At 42.7% G+C, this 18,855-nt stretch overlaps 1 protein-coding gene across 2 annotated transcripts in view; it reads left to right on the forward strand.

Annotated features, from left to right (window-relative positions):
• The window catches only part of ARHGEF3 (Rho guanine nucleotide exchange factor 3), a gene marked incomplete at both ends in the record, with an annotated part of 279,852 nt that overhangs the window by 91,007 nt on the left and 169,990 nt on the right, over positions 1–18,855 (forward strand). The window contains one exon of one of the 2 annotated variants that reach the window (XM_079713691.1): positions 9,952–10,017. The exons of the other annotated variant lie outside the window; for it this stretch is intronic. Within the exon in view, the coding sequence (XP_079569817.1) occupies positions 9,967–10,017 (51 nt within the window). Of the gene's footprint in view, positions 1–9,951; positions 10,018–18,855 lie in introns of those variants that run through there. 2 annotated transcript variants of the gene reach the window in all.

Raw genomic sequence — 18,855 nt, forward strand, 5'->3', positions numbered from 1 at the left:
ACCTCATACATTCTTTAAAAAAAATAAAAGTCAGCCTTTCATTTTAATGATGACACAACCCAGAGGTGAGGTTCTTGTTATCACACTGGGGGAATCTGGGCAGAAGTGGTTGGAGTTGTAAAGTCAAGTAGCAGGGGAATTCCATCTTTTCTCCATAAATTACAGTTGTGAGAGCTCTGTGTAATTTCACATTTCAGGAGGGGATGGCTATGCTTCCAACTCCTGTTGGAAGGGCAAATTTAGCTCACTTCTCATTCAGCAAAGAGATGGAGTCACGAAGCATAGAAATGGAATTTTGTTGTTGTTGTTGTTGTTGTTGTTACAATTCCTGGCTTTTAGCTCATGTATTTATGCATGTGTGCTAGCAAAGAGGGTACCAGAACATCTCACCAGTGCTGTATAGCCATGGCCACTGTTTTCGAGAAAAAGAATTTTTATCTGATCATGTCTGTTCTTGCCAAAAAACTTGCTCTGGTGCCCCATTTTCTACAGGATAGAGTTGGCATTCCTGCCTTGGTTCCAACCTTCTCATCTCCTGCTCTTCCCACCCTGTCCCTTCCACAGGCCCTTTGAACATCTCCCCACTTCCTGGATGAGCCATGCTGTCTGTCCCCACTTCTCTCCTTTGCTCTGGCCCTCCTCCCCTCAGCCTGGCGATTCTTACACATTGCCAACCACCTGTTCGAATGGCACTTTTACTCAGGGGAGACTTGCGAATTGTCCCTGGTGCTTCCTCTGTGTTCCCAGTGCTCCAGGACTATGGAATGCAGCAGGGTGAGCAGCAAACATTGTTTGTATGCTGACAGCTTGAGCACAGAGTGGGGCACTTCTCTGTTGAATGAAGGACCCCCTCACCCTGTTTACACACACCTGGCTACATTTCTTCCCTGAGGAGCGTCCCTGGAGAGTAGGTAGAACACCTGGTGGAAGATCTGGAACATGTGGCTGTGGCCTCCATGAGAGCTGGGCCAGTCCTGTGGCTCCAGAGCCTGCACTGTTGTCGAGGCTCATTACGTTGTTGTCAGACAGCTTCTTGAATGAGCCTTGTGGTAATGAGCCCACACTGCAGGTCTGGGTTCAGATTCCTATTCCATCCCTGCCATGCTTGAATAATTCCTTAACCCCTCTGAGCCTGCTTCCTTATCTGTAAGCAAGGGTTAATAAAAGTACCCATCTCATAGGGTGATCATAGAAGTAAATGAGTTTAGCCTAGTGTCTGGCATGTAACAAGCTTCCAATCAATGGTGGTTGCTGTTGTTATTAATAATGAAATAAATTAATCACAGGTTGTGTGCTACAAAGGAAACTAACAGGGTATTGTGATAAAAGATAAGATGGTGCGGTGTGCGGTGTGGTCCTTTAGACAGTCTGGTCATTGAAGGCTTCCTGTAAACTGTGACTGAACTATGAAAAAGATGCTGCTGCAATGTAAAGAGCTGGAGGAAACAGTTTTCTGGAGAGCAAGTGCAAAGGCCCTGAGGCAGAAAAGAGCCTGATGAGGAACAGAAAGTATGACCAGAGCTTAGGACGAGAGAGGAGAGTAGGTCCAGGAGGGAGATAGGGACAAATTGATGCAGGGACTTGCAGGCTGAGGGACAGTGTTTGGATTGAATTTGAGGTGTGAAATAATATATTCAGTGCTTATGCTCAGAATCATTCTTTGGGATTGGTTTCTGGACTACTCCAGCTTTAGCCCACCCTGTGTTTTGTGTACATGAACTAACCCCTAGCAATAAAACCCAGTTGTGATGGATTTAAGCAGAAAATGAATTTATTAAAAGGTACAGGAAGTTCGGTGAATTTGGAAAGGATCAGGGAATTAAGAACAACCCAAATTATACTACCAAACATTTCCTACAAGGATACTGTTGCTGCCACTGCTGGGCAGGTGTAGATGCCATGGTTTGCACCACCAACACTGGTTACAGGACACAGCTACTCGATCTGCCTTCACTGCTGCCTCTGCGAGCTGCCACCACCCTCACCAGAATAGAGTCTGCAGTATCCCTTCTGCTTTCTTTGCCAGTTTCTCATGCCAGGTCTGCGGTGGGAGTATCTCATTGCCTGAGCCTCACTCATGCTCTCATTCCCTAGCTGCAAGGGAAGCTGGGAAAGCAAAGGTGTGGCACCCTCATCTCCTCTGGTAGAATGTGGGCTCTGGTTCGTGAGTTGGGGCTTCCCTAAACCTAGGGAGGGGGTTGAGCTGCACAGCATCCAGAGGGTGATAAATGTCCCTCACAGAGACATGTGGAGTTAGTGACTCATGGAATCATTTGGCCTCAGCAATGTACATCTAACAGGCAGTGGCACTTTAAGTAAGACTTGATTGCTTTTCTCTTAGACAGTTATTTTTCAAAAAAATAGTGCCAAATTTGGAAGCAACTATTTCTCAATCTGATGAGAGTCTAGGGGCTATTTTTTTAAATTAGTTTAGTTTGTGCAGGTGTGTGGGGTAACATGTTTCCCCCATGTTTATCACAGATTTGCATTCCTGTTGGAAATGCCCTAGCCATTGTCAGTGCTTATAATTGCTTCTTGTTATGACCACGTGGGGCTTATTGTCCAAGATTTTGCTGCAGAGTTTATTGTTTATCTTATATTGTCTCCAGGAAGCTGCATGTGGAAATCTCAGGAAGTCTGATTTAAAGGAACAGCCTCCAGGGCAGAACCCTAACTGGGAGGAGGCACTGAGCTTCCGACCAGAATCAGCTTCCCTCGGGTGGGAGCTGGAAAGAAGCATTTTCTGAGTATCTCCCGCTTGCTTTGCTGGTTTCCAGTGTTTTGGTGATTCCTTTCTGATTCTGATTTAAGGGGAAAAGTAACAATATTTATTCTTCAGATACACATGGATATACACCAAACAAAATAAAACAAAAAAACACTTTCACTGTTGTGTAAGCAGAATGGATGCTGAGTCATGGGTGCATACATGCTTTTCAATCTTTTGGTGTTTTCTTGGAGGTATTTTCATAGAAGCCTTAAACTTTTTAAATGGACACAAGGATTTCAAGGAACTCAGCATTATAACATCTAAAAAATAAATAGGACTTGAGTTTTAATCACCTGCCCATTTTTCCCCCTGTTGAAAGGAAGAGGGAAAAATGAGAAATTGCAAATTTCCATTGCCTTTTTCTTATTAGATGCCCGGTTGATGACTCTCATTCAAATCAGGGTAAAAATCAAACTATTTCAGATTTGGTAACAAATTTTCAACTTGCTCAGAGGAAGATTTGAACCAGTGTCCATAATTACACCAAAAAACTTCCTTTTCTGCTTGAAAAATAAAAGTAAAGAAATTATTACTAAGCTTTTGTCTTTCAAAAAAAACACTGTATTATGAAAAATTTTTTAACTTATACAAAAATAGAAAGAATAGTATAATGATCCCCAATGTTCCCAACATCTTTTGTTTTGCTTTTAAACACAAGTACGTATCAGTTAGATTCCTGTCCTCCTCGTGAGGGATAATGGAATCATTATTCCTGTTTTACAGATGAGGAAACTAAGGGTCAAGGAAGTTAACAAGTGACTTACTAGGTCATTCAACTAGTAAATGGCAGAGCCACAAATCACAGAGCTCCCGTATTAATTTACTGTTCATTATTCCAGCCAGCCAGTTGTTCCCAGAAATTATCCCTAAGGAGATATCTGGAGTCAAAAATAATGGTAAGGAACTTTTTATTAAGAATGATTTCTGCTTTTGCTGTATATTTTTAACTCAGAAATTCAGTTTGTCAGGACTTGTTCTTTGATGTAAGCAAATTACTTAAAAAAATCCTGAGTAGTGTTAGGAATACCACCCCTCCGCATTTTCAGATTTTCCACTTCTAACCAACTTTGACAGTATAATGCCAAAGAGTAAGTCTAATTTCCAAGGAAGGAAGCTCTTTGGTTGATAGATATCAGCTAATCAGTTTTTAAACCTTTCTTTTTCCTACGAATTGGTTAGAGGTCAGCAACCTGCTGGAGTTTCACTTTTAACTGCCAGTTTAACGAAGAGGACTTGACAGTCCTTTGAAAAAAGCTGTATTCAAGGTATTCATGTTTCTAAGAAATTGAGAGAGCTTCTTGCAAGCGCCCCAGTCTGCTCCATGCAGAAGTTCTTCAGGCTTCCTTGCTCATGTTCAGAAAGGAGGTGGAACCCCAGAGACCAGGCTGGTGGCTGTTTCACAGGGCACATCAGAAGATGGCTCTCCTTATTTTTCATTCGCTTTTAAAAATAGTTGTCTATGTATTGGTTGCCAAAACCATGTGAGGAATGTGATTATAAAAGTTCAGATTTGTTTAGAGAAAAAAAATAGTTCAAGCTATTGCTCGTAACAAAACCAGCAAGATAAGCACTCAAGATTAGCCATGATTAGCAATTTGTTGAGACCTCCACGTTCAAGCTTCATTTATTTTTAGTTCTTGTGTTGAAACTATAGATGAAAACTTTTCTATTTATTCATTCTTGACCTTGGGCAGCCAGGTCTGCTCCCACATTCTCATCATTTTGTAATCTTGTTGAGCTGGGATATTAAGCAGGGCTCTAGAAAAGCATCAGCATTTTCAAATGGTCGAAGTCTCTTGAGTTAAACCACCTTGCATCCAGCTGGCCTGGTGTGAGGTCTGGACACTGCCCCCCCTACCCCCATGTCTATGGTTTACGATGAGAGAGTGGGACAGGGTAGCTGTTCAAGTTTTGCTTGGATTAACCACACTTCCAGCACCGAGGAGTAGATATGAAGTTATGCAGTAAAATTGTGTGACCGTAAGTAAACTCCCAGGCTCTAAATTACTTTGAAGTTCTCTTTATTTCTCACTGGCTTGCCGTGCATTATGCCTTCTTGCTAACCTAGTAACACCAAAGAGTATTACTGTACCTCCCCTCTCTACCACAGTATAAATTTTGTTTCTTCTTAGTCTTAATCTGAATTTCACAACAGCCTCACAAACTAAGAGCTGTGATGTAACACTTTTCTAATGTTGGAAACTTGGTTAAATCAAGGGGCACTATACTATTTTAATTTGGTCACTGCTTCCATTTCATTTTACTGAGATTGTTTCACCACCTATTTTTCAATTCAGTTTGTGGAATTATTTTATTTTTTTATAAATTTATTTGTTTATTATTTTTGGTTGCATTGGGTCTTTGTTGCTGCACGTGGGCTTTCTCTAATTGTGGCAAGTGGGGGCTACTCTTCATTGCAGTGTGTGGGCTTCTCATTGTAGTGGTTTCTCTTGTTGCAGAGCATGGGCTCTAGGCACGCGGGCTCAGCAGTTGTGGCTCGCGGGCTCTAGAGCGCGGGCTCAGTAGTTGTGGCGCACGGGCTTAGTTGCTCCGCGGCATGTAGGATCTTCCAGACCAGGGCTCGAACTTGTGTCCCCTGCGTCGGCAGGCAGATTCTTAACCACTGCGCCACCAGGGAAGCCCCTGTGGAATTATTTTAAAATGTAATGCATCAAATGAAATATGGTCAAATACCCTGAAATTCCCAGACAGCTTCTGAGCTTTTGTGAAATCTATGGCTTCTTGGGTGCAAATAGGAAAGAAATCGAATAAAATAAACCAGAATAAAATTTTAAATGGAAAGAACCACCATTAGTCACGAATTTTAATGAAGAAATAATTCTGCTGAAATGTCACTGTTTTGTTTTACGTGAATGAATTTATCACAGCCCTAATGAATATGTTTCTTACAATATTTTTGGTGAGAAAACTGCTTGAAACTTCTCAGTAGAACATGCCATAAGGTATATAGACTAACAACATAGGAAACACACCACTTCGAGTTCCAGTGACACAAGGAAGCATGGGGTGGAATCTTAATGAGGCCCCTATTTTGGCACTAGTCCCTTTAGAGTTCAGTAAGAAGTTGTCACCACTATGGTTATTTCACCAGGTGTGGGAGAACAGGGGCCGTTTTTGCATACCCATAGGTGCCTTATAGGTAGTTTCCCATTTATAAATATATAATGATTCAGGTTCACACATTTAAAGAAAAGTATCATACCCTGAGAACCTACACCCCCAGAATTTCATAGTTTTTTTTTTTCTTTTTAACATCTCACTCTAATCTATGTAGAATTTATTTTGACTGAGTGTGAAGTAGAGCTTTAAAATGAAGCTTTTCTGTCTAAAAAATGAATTGTCCCGTTTGTTAGTAATCCTTCTCTCCTCCAGTAGTAGTTTGCCGTCAACATTCACTGTATGTCAAATTCTTGAATATACCAGGGCAGGTTTCAGGCAGTCTGTGCTGGGGGCTGTATGCATATAACAGGAGCTCTGAGGTCCCCTCCTGACCCTGGCTCCCCTCCCGACCCTGCCAACTCTAGGCCCTCTTGGGCAGGCTTACGCCACCTGTTTGAGTCTTAGTTTTTAAAAAATCTGTACAGTAGAGATAATAGTAAGGCCTACATCGGGAGAGTTTTGAAGGTCAAATAAAAAAATATGTGGTAAGTTCTCATATTAAAATATCAGAAATCTGCTGTCACCATTTATGGTTTCAGTAATTGTGGCTTTAGGATGTTTTAATATCTGTGCACAGGTGCACTTTCATCATGAGTTATATTGTCAGGAATGAGCGACTGAGAGGTGACATTTCAAGTGCATCTCTTATGTTTGCTGAATGTCCACAGGGCAGGCGCTAATGAACTGAGGTACTTCCATACTGTGGCGTGCTCTGCAGAGGGGTCCAAGATGTGGATAATGTGGAAAGATGATGTTAAGTGAAGAAAGCAAGTGCTGGAATAATGTTATCATTCCATTTTGACAAATATAAATTTTAAAAAATAAAACGTGACAAAACAAACTTATGTGTGTTTAGACAGCAGGAAATGTCTAAAGGATCACCACCAGAGGTTGCAAACTGGTGGCCCTCGGGTCAAATCTGCCAGCAACTGTGTTTTGATTGGCCTGTACAGCATTTTTAAAAATGATGAATTAGTTGCCAGCATTTAAAAACTGGGAGATTTTATGTAAAACCTGGAATTTCCAGCTTCTCTTGAACAATTGGAATGTCTGTTCACTTTGGCCATGAGTCCCTTGGGACCCCAGTAAGCTGGAACTTTCCCAAGGCAAACACTCTCAGTGGTGCCCATTGCCTGCCAGGCCTCTTCTTTCATGTACCTTCCCACCTAGCCCTGAGAGCATTTAGGTTTGTGACCCCTCATCTACCTCTGTCTTTGACACGGGTGCCTCTGGCAAATGGGATAGCGATAGGGAAGAAAGTGGGGCCTTTGGGAAGATTCGCTTTTTACACTATATACTTCTGTAGGGTTTGAATGTAGTATAATGACACTATGTCACTTTTAAAATTTAAAAATCAGTAGAAAAACATGTTCAAATACTCGACAGTATCATAGATGCCACATCGAGAAAACCCACATCCCGTTCCTGTATAAGCTCTCATTATAAAGCTCAAAATGAACTTGAGCCCTGCAGGGCAGGAACCTCTCATTATGGAAATGTTCCTCCGAGGTGCCTTCTGCATGGCTGATTTCATTACTGGAGCTCTTGATTCTGGTCAAAGCAGGGGCATCAGAGGGAAGGGCCGCGCCCCGTTCTTTCCTTCCCTTTTGCAGGCTGTGCCCTTTATCTCCGGCCAGGGCGTCTGCTGGTCCTCCCGCCCTTCCTCCCTCCTCCACGGCTACCTGCCCTGGAGCCCACTCAAGTTTCACCTCTTCCATGAAGTGCTGTGAAGTGCTGCAGCCCACAGGTTTCGGTTCTTCTTTCTCATTCACAGTCAGCAGCCGGAAGTTAGGCTTAATCATTCTAGGATTATTTTACGTGAATGTGCCCTTCCTCCCCAAGGAAAGAAAGAAACTCTAGTGCTCCGTGGTCATCTCATGTTTCCTTTGGGTCTTCATTGGAGTGGATCCTGGCCTTGGCAGCTGGGGCTCTGCAGAGGGGCTGTTGGAAAATCCTCCAGGAGAGGAGTGCCTGGGCCAATGGGGGATTGACATCCTAGGTCCTCAGGGGATTGACATTCTTCATTAGCTGAGCTACTACCAAAGCTGGTTAATCTTAGGTTGTTTACAGGCCTGTATGAATCAGGACCTTTTCTATGCAGGAGGCTAGAGCAAGAAGCCTTTTTTAGGAACACCTCCCCTTCCCCCGAGTAGCACCACTTACCCCAGGCTGCTTTGTGGGGAGTCTGGCTTTGGAAAATAGGGAATCCCAAGGACAAGCTGAAGCCCACCTTTTGTGGACACCACTGTTTGACTTTTACACATCACTGAGTGTTTCCTGGGTGCCTGACCTGGTAGGTACCACATATAGGCCTTGAGGTAACCCAGATGCTTGCCTGAAAGGCTTGAGCCTTTTCACAGAGATTTCACTTCCTTCTTTCTCCAGACAGATGGGACCCCTGTCACGCTCTTTGAAGCAAGACCCAAGCCCGTCAGAGCAGTACTTTCAAAGCATTTGCCTTTCTTCCAGAGCACCCTATGGCTCTGCACCCCACTGCTGTTGCCCTTGCCAGTTCTTCTGCCTAGAACACCCCTCAGAATTCTGCCCATGTGTCTCTTGCTCTGAGAAGCCTTCCCAGACTTTGTCCCCATAAAACAGTTCATTTGCCAGGCTCAGTTATTTCTTGGCTCCCTCAACACTTTTTGCAAATTCCTGGCAGCATTTATTTTGTTCTCCGGTCATCTTTGGTTCATCTTTGTACTACCAGAGCCTGGTGCATCCTTCCGTAGTGCTCTTTTGTAATGCACTCTTCAGAGGCCATATGTTAGGGCCCACGCTGCTGGCCTGAGAGTGGGGAGAGCCTTTCTTATAAGCTCTAAAGTCAACTCTTGGATTGAAGCTTGTTGTTCAAATGAACCCTCTCTCTTTGCTGAGCCTCCCACTTTACTCAGGGCTGAGACAGGCAAAGGCTCTTAAAAATCTGTGCATTTGTAAGAATGCCTTGGGAAATCCTGGGCTAAATCTTTGCAGCTAAAAGTTGCAATTAGAAAGATTTTTGCCAACAAAATACTATCCCATTAGAGAACTAAAAAATAAAAATCAAGAATTGAAAGCTACACTGGAGTTATGTATGTCTCCTTGGGTTTGAGCCCCTCTGCCCCTGTGCAGGGAGGGTGAGGGTGTTGATTTGTTGTAGGGAGGGGTTGAACAGGCATAGTTTTCATCTGAAACCTTGTAGTTCACGTGAGACACTCTATCTCACCCAATAAGTCTGAGCTTTGTAAAAGGCAGGGGACCAGGGCAAGGTGTTCATTCGTGAGATCCCCAGTTCATAAAATGAGAAATGTCAGCCACTAGTTGTTTCCATCATAACTCTGAGAAGAGCAGTAAGGCCCTTTGTTATTCACATTAAAAGCTGAAAAGGAGGTTTCCAGAAGCAGTTATTTTGAATGGGCTCTGAAGAGAAAATTTGCCTAAGAAAAAAAGAAATGAACGGTTGAGTGGGGTGTTTACTGTCACTCTCATTTGTAGAGTTGCTATGAAATTGGGATTCAGTGTAGGCTCTGTATGCCGGGCAGGGCCCTGGCTCTTGGGTGAAGTTCAAGTGGACTCTTGATTCCTCTTTGATCATACAAAGTTCTCCTCCCAGTGCCCCTTCTCTATCCATTTCACCCCAATGTTTGGGTCTACAAAGCATGATATCCTGGCAGTGAACACTTTAGAGCTGCCAGAATGCCAAGCATGGCTGTAGGTGGGGACCCAGTAAGCATTGTTTGTTTCTTACAGGCTGGGGATTGTCAGCCAGAAACTGAATTTCTGGTGTGCCTTTGAATGCCAGAGGCAGAGTGCTCTGAAAAAGCAGCAACAGCAGCCGGCAAGGAAACCGCCAGAGGTGGGGAGCTCTGGGCTGGTGTGGTTCTCAGCTTCTGACAATGTAACTTATGGCCCCCTGTCACTTCCTGTCAGGCAGCCCAAGTAGTGGGGAGGAGTTCCTTGAGGGAAACCATGCTCTGCTCTGCTCAGAGAATCCCGTCCGAAGGGCTCTGCCGCAGTTAAGGGCTGGGGACTCCAGGTGGATGAGGTCGGAGCGCCCCATGGTGTGGTGTTGCTTCTTTGTTCATGCTCAGGTAAGCTCCTTTGCAGCTGGACCAGGGAGATACCGGCTCCCAACTCCCACCCAATCCTGGCTGGACCATGCCAGGAGCTGAGGTGTGGGAGGATGCAGCTGTCTGCATCTCCCAAGAAAGTGAGCAGGGAGCCGCCAAGAACACCTGGGATGAGGGAGGCACACTTCTGCCTCACTGTACTGTGAATCAGAAAAGAGCTGTGTGGTTGTGTTTAAGACCACAAATGGTTGTGCTTGGTGGAGATGGTGTGTTAAGTGGAGTGCCTAGCTGTCAGCGCTTCCTTTAGCATCTGTGATTGGAGGAGAGCAAGGGTAGGGGGACTTTCAGTCTTTGCTCCACGGTGCCAGTATTTTAATTTTTTTAAGAGACCTGTTTTTATTAAATGGGAAGGAAAAAGTATGTGTGTGTGTGTGCGTGTGTTTAAATAGCAAAGTGGATTTCCAAGACCTTTTCTTCTTTGGATTGGAAGATGGCTAAACTCAGTTTTGGAAGTTCATTCTTTGTGAAGCAACTTTTTTGTAGGTTTCCTTAACATTCTGGTGTTTTGAATGTGTTCATCATTGGGAAAATGAAGTCAGATAATATCAGGGGAGACTCAGACTCACTGGTTTTCTCATTAAAAGTATTGGTGCCTGTTTGGGTTATTTTGGAAGGAGCAGCTGGAAATGTTATGTTTCTATGGACTGAAGAATGATTAGGAGCCCTGAAGCTTACTCTCTCTCTCTGTCCCTTTTATTTGTTTGTTTGTTTGTTTGTGGATAGGTGTTAAAGCTTTGGATAAGCCAAAGTTATTTTTTAAAGAAAATACCCATTGCTTTTTCTGCTTCTTTCATCAGAATTATGTTTCTGAAACTGATGTTTGCAATACAAATTCCAACTCTTGTACATGGCCATTATAGACATCTTTTTATGTGATTTGAGTGGTTTCACTGTGTTTCTCCTTTCCCATCTCACTCACCTAGCTATTCGCTCACCCGATAAAGAATAATTTTTGATCAATTGAGATATGGAAATTGGCAACATTTTAAATGATTTACTACACTTCAGGGATAGTTAATGCAGCATTAATTAAAAATATTACAATAATAGCTGACGTTTATTAGATACTTTTCAAGTTACTTGCATTAGCTTATGAAAGTCTTACAACACTATAGGGGTTGGCTATTATTATTACCTCCACTTTGCAGATGGTAAAACTGGGATGCAGAGAGGATAAATACTTTGCCTATGGTCTCCTAGCTGGTTAGTAGTGGATCAGGCTTCAAGCTCAGGCAGAATGGAGCCAGAAATGACATTCATAGCCATAGCACACGTGATGAGTTTAATGACAGGGCCCTTCTTATATCTCCTATCAAGTGCAGCATCTTCAGTAACACTTTGCTTTCCAATCCTTTGACAAATCAGCTCATTTTGGTGGATGTTTGCTTCGGTCCAATTAGCGCCTACACAAGAGGCATCTAAGACAAGTCGCTGCCTTCTCTGGACTCAGTTTCCCACCTGTCAAATAGAGATGTCTCTAAACTCATTTTAACTCTGATATGGGTCTAAGGTATGACTTTTTGACAAAAAGTCAAAAATAGTTCTCATATCCCTGTTGCAAAATCAAATGATTTAATAAGTGCTTTTACATACAAATTTCCCGAGGATATGGACTGGAACTCAAAATGTAATTGGCTGGCTGGCTGTTGACCTTTATTCTGCTCTTGAAAATATTATTGAATGAATTTTTATTTCTTGGGTCCAAGAGTCTCTAAAGAAAGGATCTGGGGGAGTTGAGTTCGGGTGTGGGAAAGGCAGTTGGTAGCTGGATGTGGAAGGAGAGAATGGGAAAGGAGAAACCCTTTAAAGTTCTCACAAATCCATCTTCTGAGATTTGATCAAGATAGCTCTGTATCTGTGGAGGAATGGCAGAGTGTAACAGTTAAGGGCATGGGTTTTAGAACCACATAGATGTAGATGTAGATTTGAGCCCTAGCTTTGCCTCTTACTAGCCATGCAGTCCCAGGCATGTTACCAAATCTCTCTGAATCTCCTTGTTAAATGGGGATAATAAATAGTGCCTACTGGGACTTCCCTGGTGATCTAGTGGGTAAGACTCCGTGCTCCCAATGCAGGGGGCCTGGGTTCGATCCCTGGTTGGGGAACTAGATCCCACATGCATGCTGCAACTAAGGAGTCCATATGCCGCAACTAAAGATCCCACATGCCACAATGAAGAGCCCACGTGCCACAATGAAGACCTGGCACAGCCTAAATAAATAAATAAAAATTAAAAAAAAATAGTGCCTACCTTATAGGGTTGTCATGAGGAATAAATGAAGTGATTCAAGACAGTGCCTAGCACAGATTCCGCACTCAGCAAACGTGACCCATGTCCCAGGTCTTATTGACCATAGCTGTTGGTGGCTCCCAGAGAAATGAATCATTAGTGTGTAAGGGCTCAGCAACAATAGGGCTGTGAAACATCTTATATCCTGAATTAAATATGCCCTGATTTGATTTTGTGGAGGGAAGAAAGCAGCATATTACACAGAAAAGTCAATACTTCATTTTAAAGCCCTGATTCCAGCCATATTTTTACAGCTTTCCCAGAACGCCAAGTGGGAGCCATGGAAGGGGAAGTTGATTCAAACCAGATCCTAAAAAAGGCTTGTCTTGATGGAGCACTCAGTGGTGTGACTCGGAAAGTGCAAGGTCAGGGTGGTGACCCCGAGTGTCCACCGGGAGAGAAACAATGGGTGACTTTAGGACCTAAATATAGACTATGTGGATGTCACTTAGGGAAGCCACAGTGGGTGGGTCTCTTGGGAGGAGTTCAGAAAGCAGCCCCTGTGTGCCAACCCTTGCACTGTCAGCCCTCTTTTTCTCAATAACTTTGTCCGTAGTCTAGCTTTTCTGCATCCCTTGAGCCCCTGCCTCTGTTTGGCAGCCTTGTTTATGTCCCCATCTCTTCCCTCCCAAATCTTCCTTATGGCATTTACCGCTTCTCTCCCTTGTCTCTAGCAGACCCCACTCAACCCCTGCCATAAGCCCCAGGTGTTCTCACCACAGTGTTCCTCATGGAGCAGGGATGAGAGCACTGGTCTGGGAGTCAGGAGTTTGGGGTTCTGGGTTTTGCATTAACCTTGGGCAATGCTGAACTTCCCTGGGTACCAGGGTCTCCAATAGAGACAGACATAGCTGGATCCTGGAGGTTGATACTCTGAGTTCACACCCTCACTGCCACTTGACCTTGGGCAAGTTCTTTACTTTTCCTTCTGGGCCTTATTTACCTCACCTGCAAAATGGAGATGATATAATATCTGCTTCCAATACTATGAAAAGTTTATAAAATAATATCTGTGAAACTCTTAAAACAGTGCATTTTATGATAATGTTCAAAAATACTAGCTATGATTGTGATTGTGATTTGTAGGAAAATGAGACTTGAATAGTATCAGTGTTTCCTAAACTTCGGTCATGTTTCCCATATCCACATACCACTTTTACTGTTATTTTTCACTTACGGTTTTTCTTTACATTGTCTAATTGTTTTGTTTTGTTTTGACCTTAGGTTCATCCTGAGTAGTAAGCGCCCTAAAGTCACTAAACATCATAATATGTTTCCTAAAACACATTATAATAAATACACCTTGGTCTACTGCATATGGTCTGAAATGATATTGTGTCACCACAAGGTCCACTTCCCACACTGAGGACTGCAGAGCCAGTGGCTCTGAGCATCTGAGGCCCAAGTTGCTGCTTGCTGTGATTTTGACAGGGCTTCTCTCACCAGAATGAACAGTCGGCCCATCCTTTCATATATCAGACACTGCCTGAGAACCAGCTTTGTGCCTGACCCTGTGCCAGGTGCCAAGATGGCCAAAATATGGGTCTTTGTAGCCCCTGCTGTCTTCTCTAAATGAGGCATTACCAACCTAGAGAAAATGGGGTAGGGAGAGCCACAAAATGACCCAACTGCTGAAATCCCACCATAAGAGAAGCCAGGGCTACTCTCTGCCTGGGCGTGGGTAAAGGAGTATATCTCAGTCAGCTTTCACTGAGTAACAACTACCCCAAACTCAGTAGCAAACAACAGCAAGCATTTATTCTTATGCTCACAGGTGTGCAGGTTGGCTGCGTAGTCTGCCCCATTCAGGTCCCTTAGCTACCCAAGTGTATATTCTTCTCCTGTGCAGATCAGAAGATCCCAGAGGAGCAAGCAGCAATACGTAATGTCTCTTAAGGCCTAGGCTCAGAATTGGTACATTGTCCTGTCCACCCATATTCCACTGGCCAGAGCAAGTCATAGTACCAAGCCATGGAGGTCAGGGAAGGGCATAAAAGTTTGCTGAAGGATAAATTAATATACCACAGAGATCATCACCATTTACTCACTCAACCTACATTTATTGAGTGACTACTATGTGGAGTACTCTGCCATGTTAGGGGAGATAAATATGCTACTAATACGTGATGAAGGTGATGAAGATGATGAAAACATCTAACCTAAGGGCTGGCATGTATTAGGTCCTAAATAAATATTCTATGAATGAATATCTGCTAGTACCTTTGAGATGCTAACTAGTGATGAGTGTTTCACATGGGTTACCTCATTCTCTCCTCCTAACTCTCCCCCTCAAATCCCCCCACCCCGGCTTTGGGCAAGTACAGTCATCCCAGGTCAAACAAGTGGGATACTGTCTTGGCCTGTTAAATGCTTGTAATCTTCTGACGTGAGCAAGGGGAGCACTGGTAAAGGCACAGCAGCAGGGAGAAGGCGTGTATAAACAGATTATCCCTGATGTGAGGGGAAAGAGGTGGGCTTTGCACCAAAGAGGCTCCGGTTCAAATCCCTTGTGTGTTTATCCCCATGTACACCTTGTGCACTGTCTTGGGTGCTAACTCTTCAGGCACCCACCATGGACTAAGAATTTAGTGTGGTAATTAGCCTCTCATAGTTTCTTTACATCACTAGCCCCCTGCCTTCTTGAGGTCACATGCATCTTGGAATGTTCTCTTAAGAAAACTGCACATAGTTGTGAAAATGTCTGTGCAGACCCCTGGCCCCGGGTAAAGAACTCTGCTCTAATGATTCATTCCATCCCCACCCTCTTCTCTTTCCTTCCATCTCTTAAACACTTCATCCAGTGGAAGAAGCATTTTTCCATATTTGTATGCCAGTGTCAGGCTCAGGGTCTAACTCATATTGGTTGACCAATGAGTGTCTTTTAAAGCAGCGAGAGAATGAGAATGAAGGTGTCGGTGATAGTTCATTTGCATGTGCATAGGGTCACAGAACTTTCTGACTGGATGAGATAGGAAAGCTCATATATTTTATAGATGATAAAACTGAGACCCAGAGGGGTTATTTCACTTGCTCAAAGGCACACAGCTAATGATGATGATGATGATCATGATCAAGATGATGATGGTAATGGTAATAAAATAATGTTTTCCTCCAAACAGATGACTTATGCTCAGATACAATTAGGTCTCATTCCCTCAGTACCTGGATAGAAAATGTTCTGGTCTATCAAGTTGATGGATCATGTTGCGAAACTGTTTTCTTTCTTTTTTTTTTCTTAACATGGAAGAACTATATTTATTTTTGAGTGAGATGAAACGTGATAAAACAGCATGTTTATATCATTGTATGTAACATACACAATTTTGTAGTCTGAAAGAATATGCACTGAAATGTTAAAACTGGTTTATTTAGTAGAATAAAAGGTAATTGAACATTAAAAAATATTCTACCTAGATATAGTTTGAGTTTACTACAATAGACAGTATTCTTTAATCATGGTGGCAACTATCATGGACTGTTTATACCTAACTACCATTAGTGTTTCTTTCCTACTAACAAAACCCTGTCTCACAGGCAAAAAGACGTCAGTGCCAGGGGACAAACTGGTCCACCCATCCCTCTTTGCCAGTGCCCATCCAAGGGTGAATACTGTTTTCTTGACCTTCATAGCCAAAGCTAAAGACACAGATGACGGAAACGTATATGCCATGTCTCAACCATAGAACCATTGTCGCGTCAGCCCTTTAGGGCAGAACCCTTGCCGCCCACCTCTTTCTCTGGGTCTCGCCTTTCCACTCTGTCCCTCAGTCTGTGTGTACAGACTGCTGAGAATGCAGGCGGTTTGGGGCTGGGACAGGACATTTGTCAGGCCAAGGGGCCAGGTCAAGCCAAGGGGCCAGGTCAAGCCAAGGGGTGGAAGGTGGGTTAGGGTCGGTGCAGGGGAGGAATTTGTTCCCGCAGAGTCCTGGAAATCTTATTTGGAGCCATTCTTCTATTCTTAGTTTTGAAGGCACTTTGTTCTCTGGTACATTGTTTTAACAGCCACCAGGAAATCAGGCCCTGCTCGGGGTCAGCGATGCCACTGGTTCCTGCCTGTGGCCGCCCAGGTGGGAAGTGTACTGGTTTGTTTCAGGGCTGATTGTTCGTCATCAAGATCATTGCCGCCCTTTCTCCTTTTGTTGCCCACCCTGTCTGCATGGGGCAGGGAAGGGCTAGGAGGAAAAAGAGATTCCAATGAGTTTGTTTTTCTTTATAGCAATAGTAACTACACTTATTTCTGTGTAAAAGGAAAAATGCTAAAATCCAGGTCTTAACGGAGCGCTGTGCCCTCTGGAGCAGCATTGTCCAATAGAAACAGAATGTGAGACACATGTGTAAATTTAAATTTCCTAATAGCCACATTAAAAGAGGTAAAAAGAAACAGATGAAATTAATTTAATGATTTATTTAACCCAGTATATCAAAATATTAGCATTTCAACATATAATCAACATAAAAATTATTATGGAGACATTTTACATTCTTTTTTTCATACTAAGTCTTTGAAATCCAGTGTGTATTATCTACTCAGAGCACATCTCACTTCAGATTAGCCACATTTCATGTGCTCAGTACCCACGTGTGTGCTCATGGTAGCCATTGGACAGTGCAGGTCTAGAGCAGCACCGTCCAGTAGAACTTTTTACAGTGATACTAATGTTTTGTATCTGCACTGTCTCACACAGAGGCCACTAGCCACAGATGGCTAATGAGCACTTCACATGAGGCTAGTGCAGCTGAGGAGCTGAGTTTTAAATGTTATTTAATTTTAATTAATTAAAATTTAAATTTAAACAGCCACATGTATCTAGTGGCTACCATACTGGATAGCATAGCTCTAGAGATTTGATCTTGTTAGAGAAATATCAATTTAAACTTAACCAAGGTATCATTTTTCATCTACCACATTGACGGAGATTAAAAAGTTGGATAACACTGCTTGGCAAGGGTAATAGGACCTCTCATGCATGGCAGTGGGAGTATAAATTAGAACAGTCTTTATAGAGGACAATTTGACAATGTTTATCAAACTTACAAATATACATTCCCTTGGACCCAGCAGTTTCACTCCTGGATATTAATGACACAGAGTCTCTCACATGTGTAGATTGATTTCTATAGAAGGATATTTGCTGCAGCAAAAGATTGGAAACCACATATGTATCCAGTTAATGGGGGGGCTGAATAAATAAGCTATAGTACATTTTTAAAATGTAATTTTCAACTGTTGAAAAAATGAGGCCAATTTTAATTTGATGTCCAAGCTATAATGTTAAGCAAGTGTAGAGCAGTGCATATAGTATGATGCCATTTGGGTAAAAGAAATGACTAGCCTATTTACGTCTAGAGCAGCTCTGGAAAAATGTAGAAGGAACCAATCACAATGGTTGCCTCCTGGGAGAGGAAGGGATGGATGTGGGAAAGAAGTCTACTTATTATTGTACGGCATACCCTTTTGGAATTTAATCCAATGCACTTCAATTACTTATTCAAAAAATAAGTATTTAAAACACAAAAAAGTAAACTCCAAGGGAAGGGTGAATCAGAGAAGGCTTCCTAGAGGAGGTGACCTTTGGACAGGGTTACAAGAGATACACAGGAGTCTTAGCAGGAGGAAAGCTGAGGCTCAGAGGCACGAACAAGCAGAACAGGACAAGCATGCGTGTGTACCCGGAGGTGGGTAGAGTACCAGTATATAAAGTAGAGCAGTAATGGAGTTTGGACAGACACGAGATTGGCTAAATGCGAAGGGTTTTTGTGCAGAATTCGGACTTAACTTTATGAGCCATAGGCAGCCATTCACGCTTTGAGGGAAGCGGGAAATGACATGATTGTGTTTGTGTGAAAGATAACTTTTGGCAGAATGTAGGGTGATTTAAAACAGTGGTTCTAAAGTGTGATCCAAGGAGTTCCTGAGACCTAGAAAGTACTAACTACGTAACTACAGAACAGATTTTCTTCATATGCGTCAACCAAAATAACACACCACAACAGATTCATTACAGAAGCAGATATGTGAATCCAGCTGTCTTCTGTGCAGCCAGCCATTAAAGAGAGTTATAAAAGTATGAAGCAATGCTGCTTTTCTCCCTACATTTTCTGTTTTGGAAAATATAGTTAATTTTCATTAAAATGTGATAATTAGATTAAGAAGTAATAATACACTCATTACTTTTAAAAAGAAAGAAATTTTTTAATTCTTAATTTTATTTTCTAATACTGCAAATATTGATATAACCAACATAAACAAAAGCTCTTGGGGCCCTCAATAGTTTTTAAAAGTATAAAGGGGTCCTGAGACCAAAAATTTTGAGAACCACTAGTCTAGAAGCAAGGAGGCCCTGTGTGCTTGTAATTCTGGTTGGATCAAAATAAACTATAGGGAAACAAATGCAGCTATCCAAACATGAGTCAGGTAGGAGGCATGAACTAGCAGTGTTGGAGCTGATGTGTGTTTTGCATATCCAAGCGCAATGTAATGGTCTGGGCAGGTATATGTGAGAGGAGGA

The sequence above is a fragment of the Hyperoodon ampullatus genome, assembly GCF_949752795.1.
Source record: "Hyperoodon ampullatus genome assembly, chromosome: 10".
In the NCBI taxonomy this organism is placed as follows: domain Eukaryota; kingdom Metazoa; phylum Chordata; class Mammalia; order Artiodactyla; family Ziphiidae; genus Hyperoodon; species Hyperoodon ampullatus.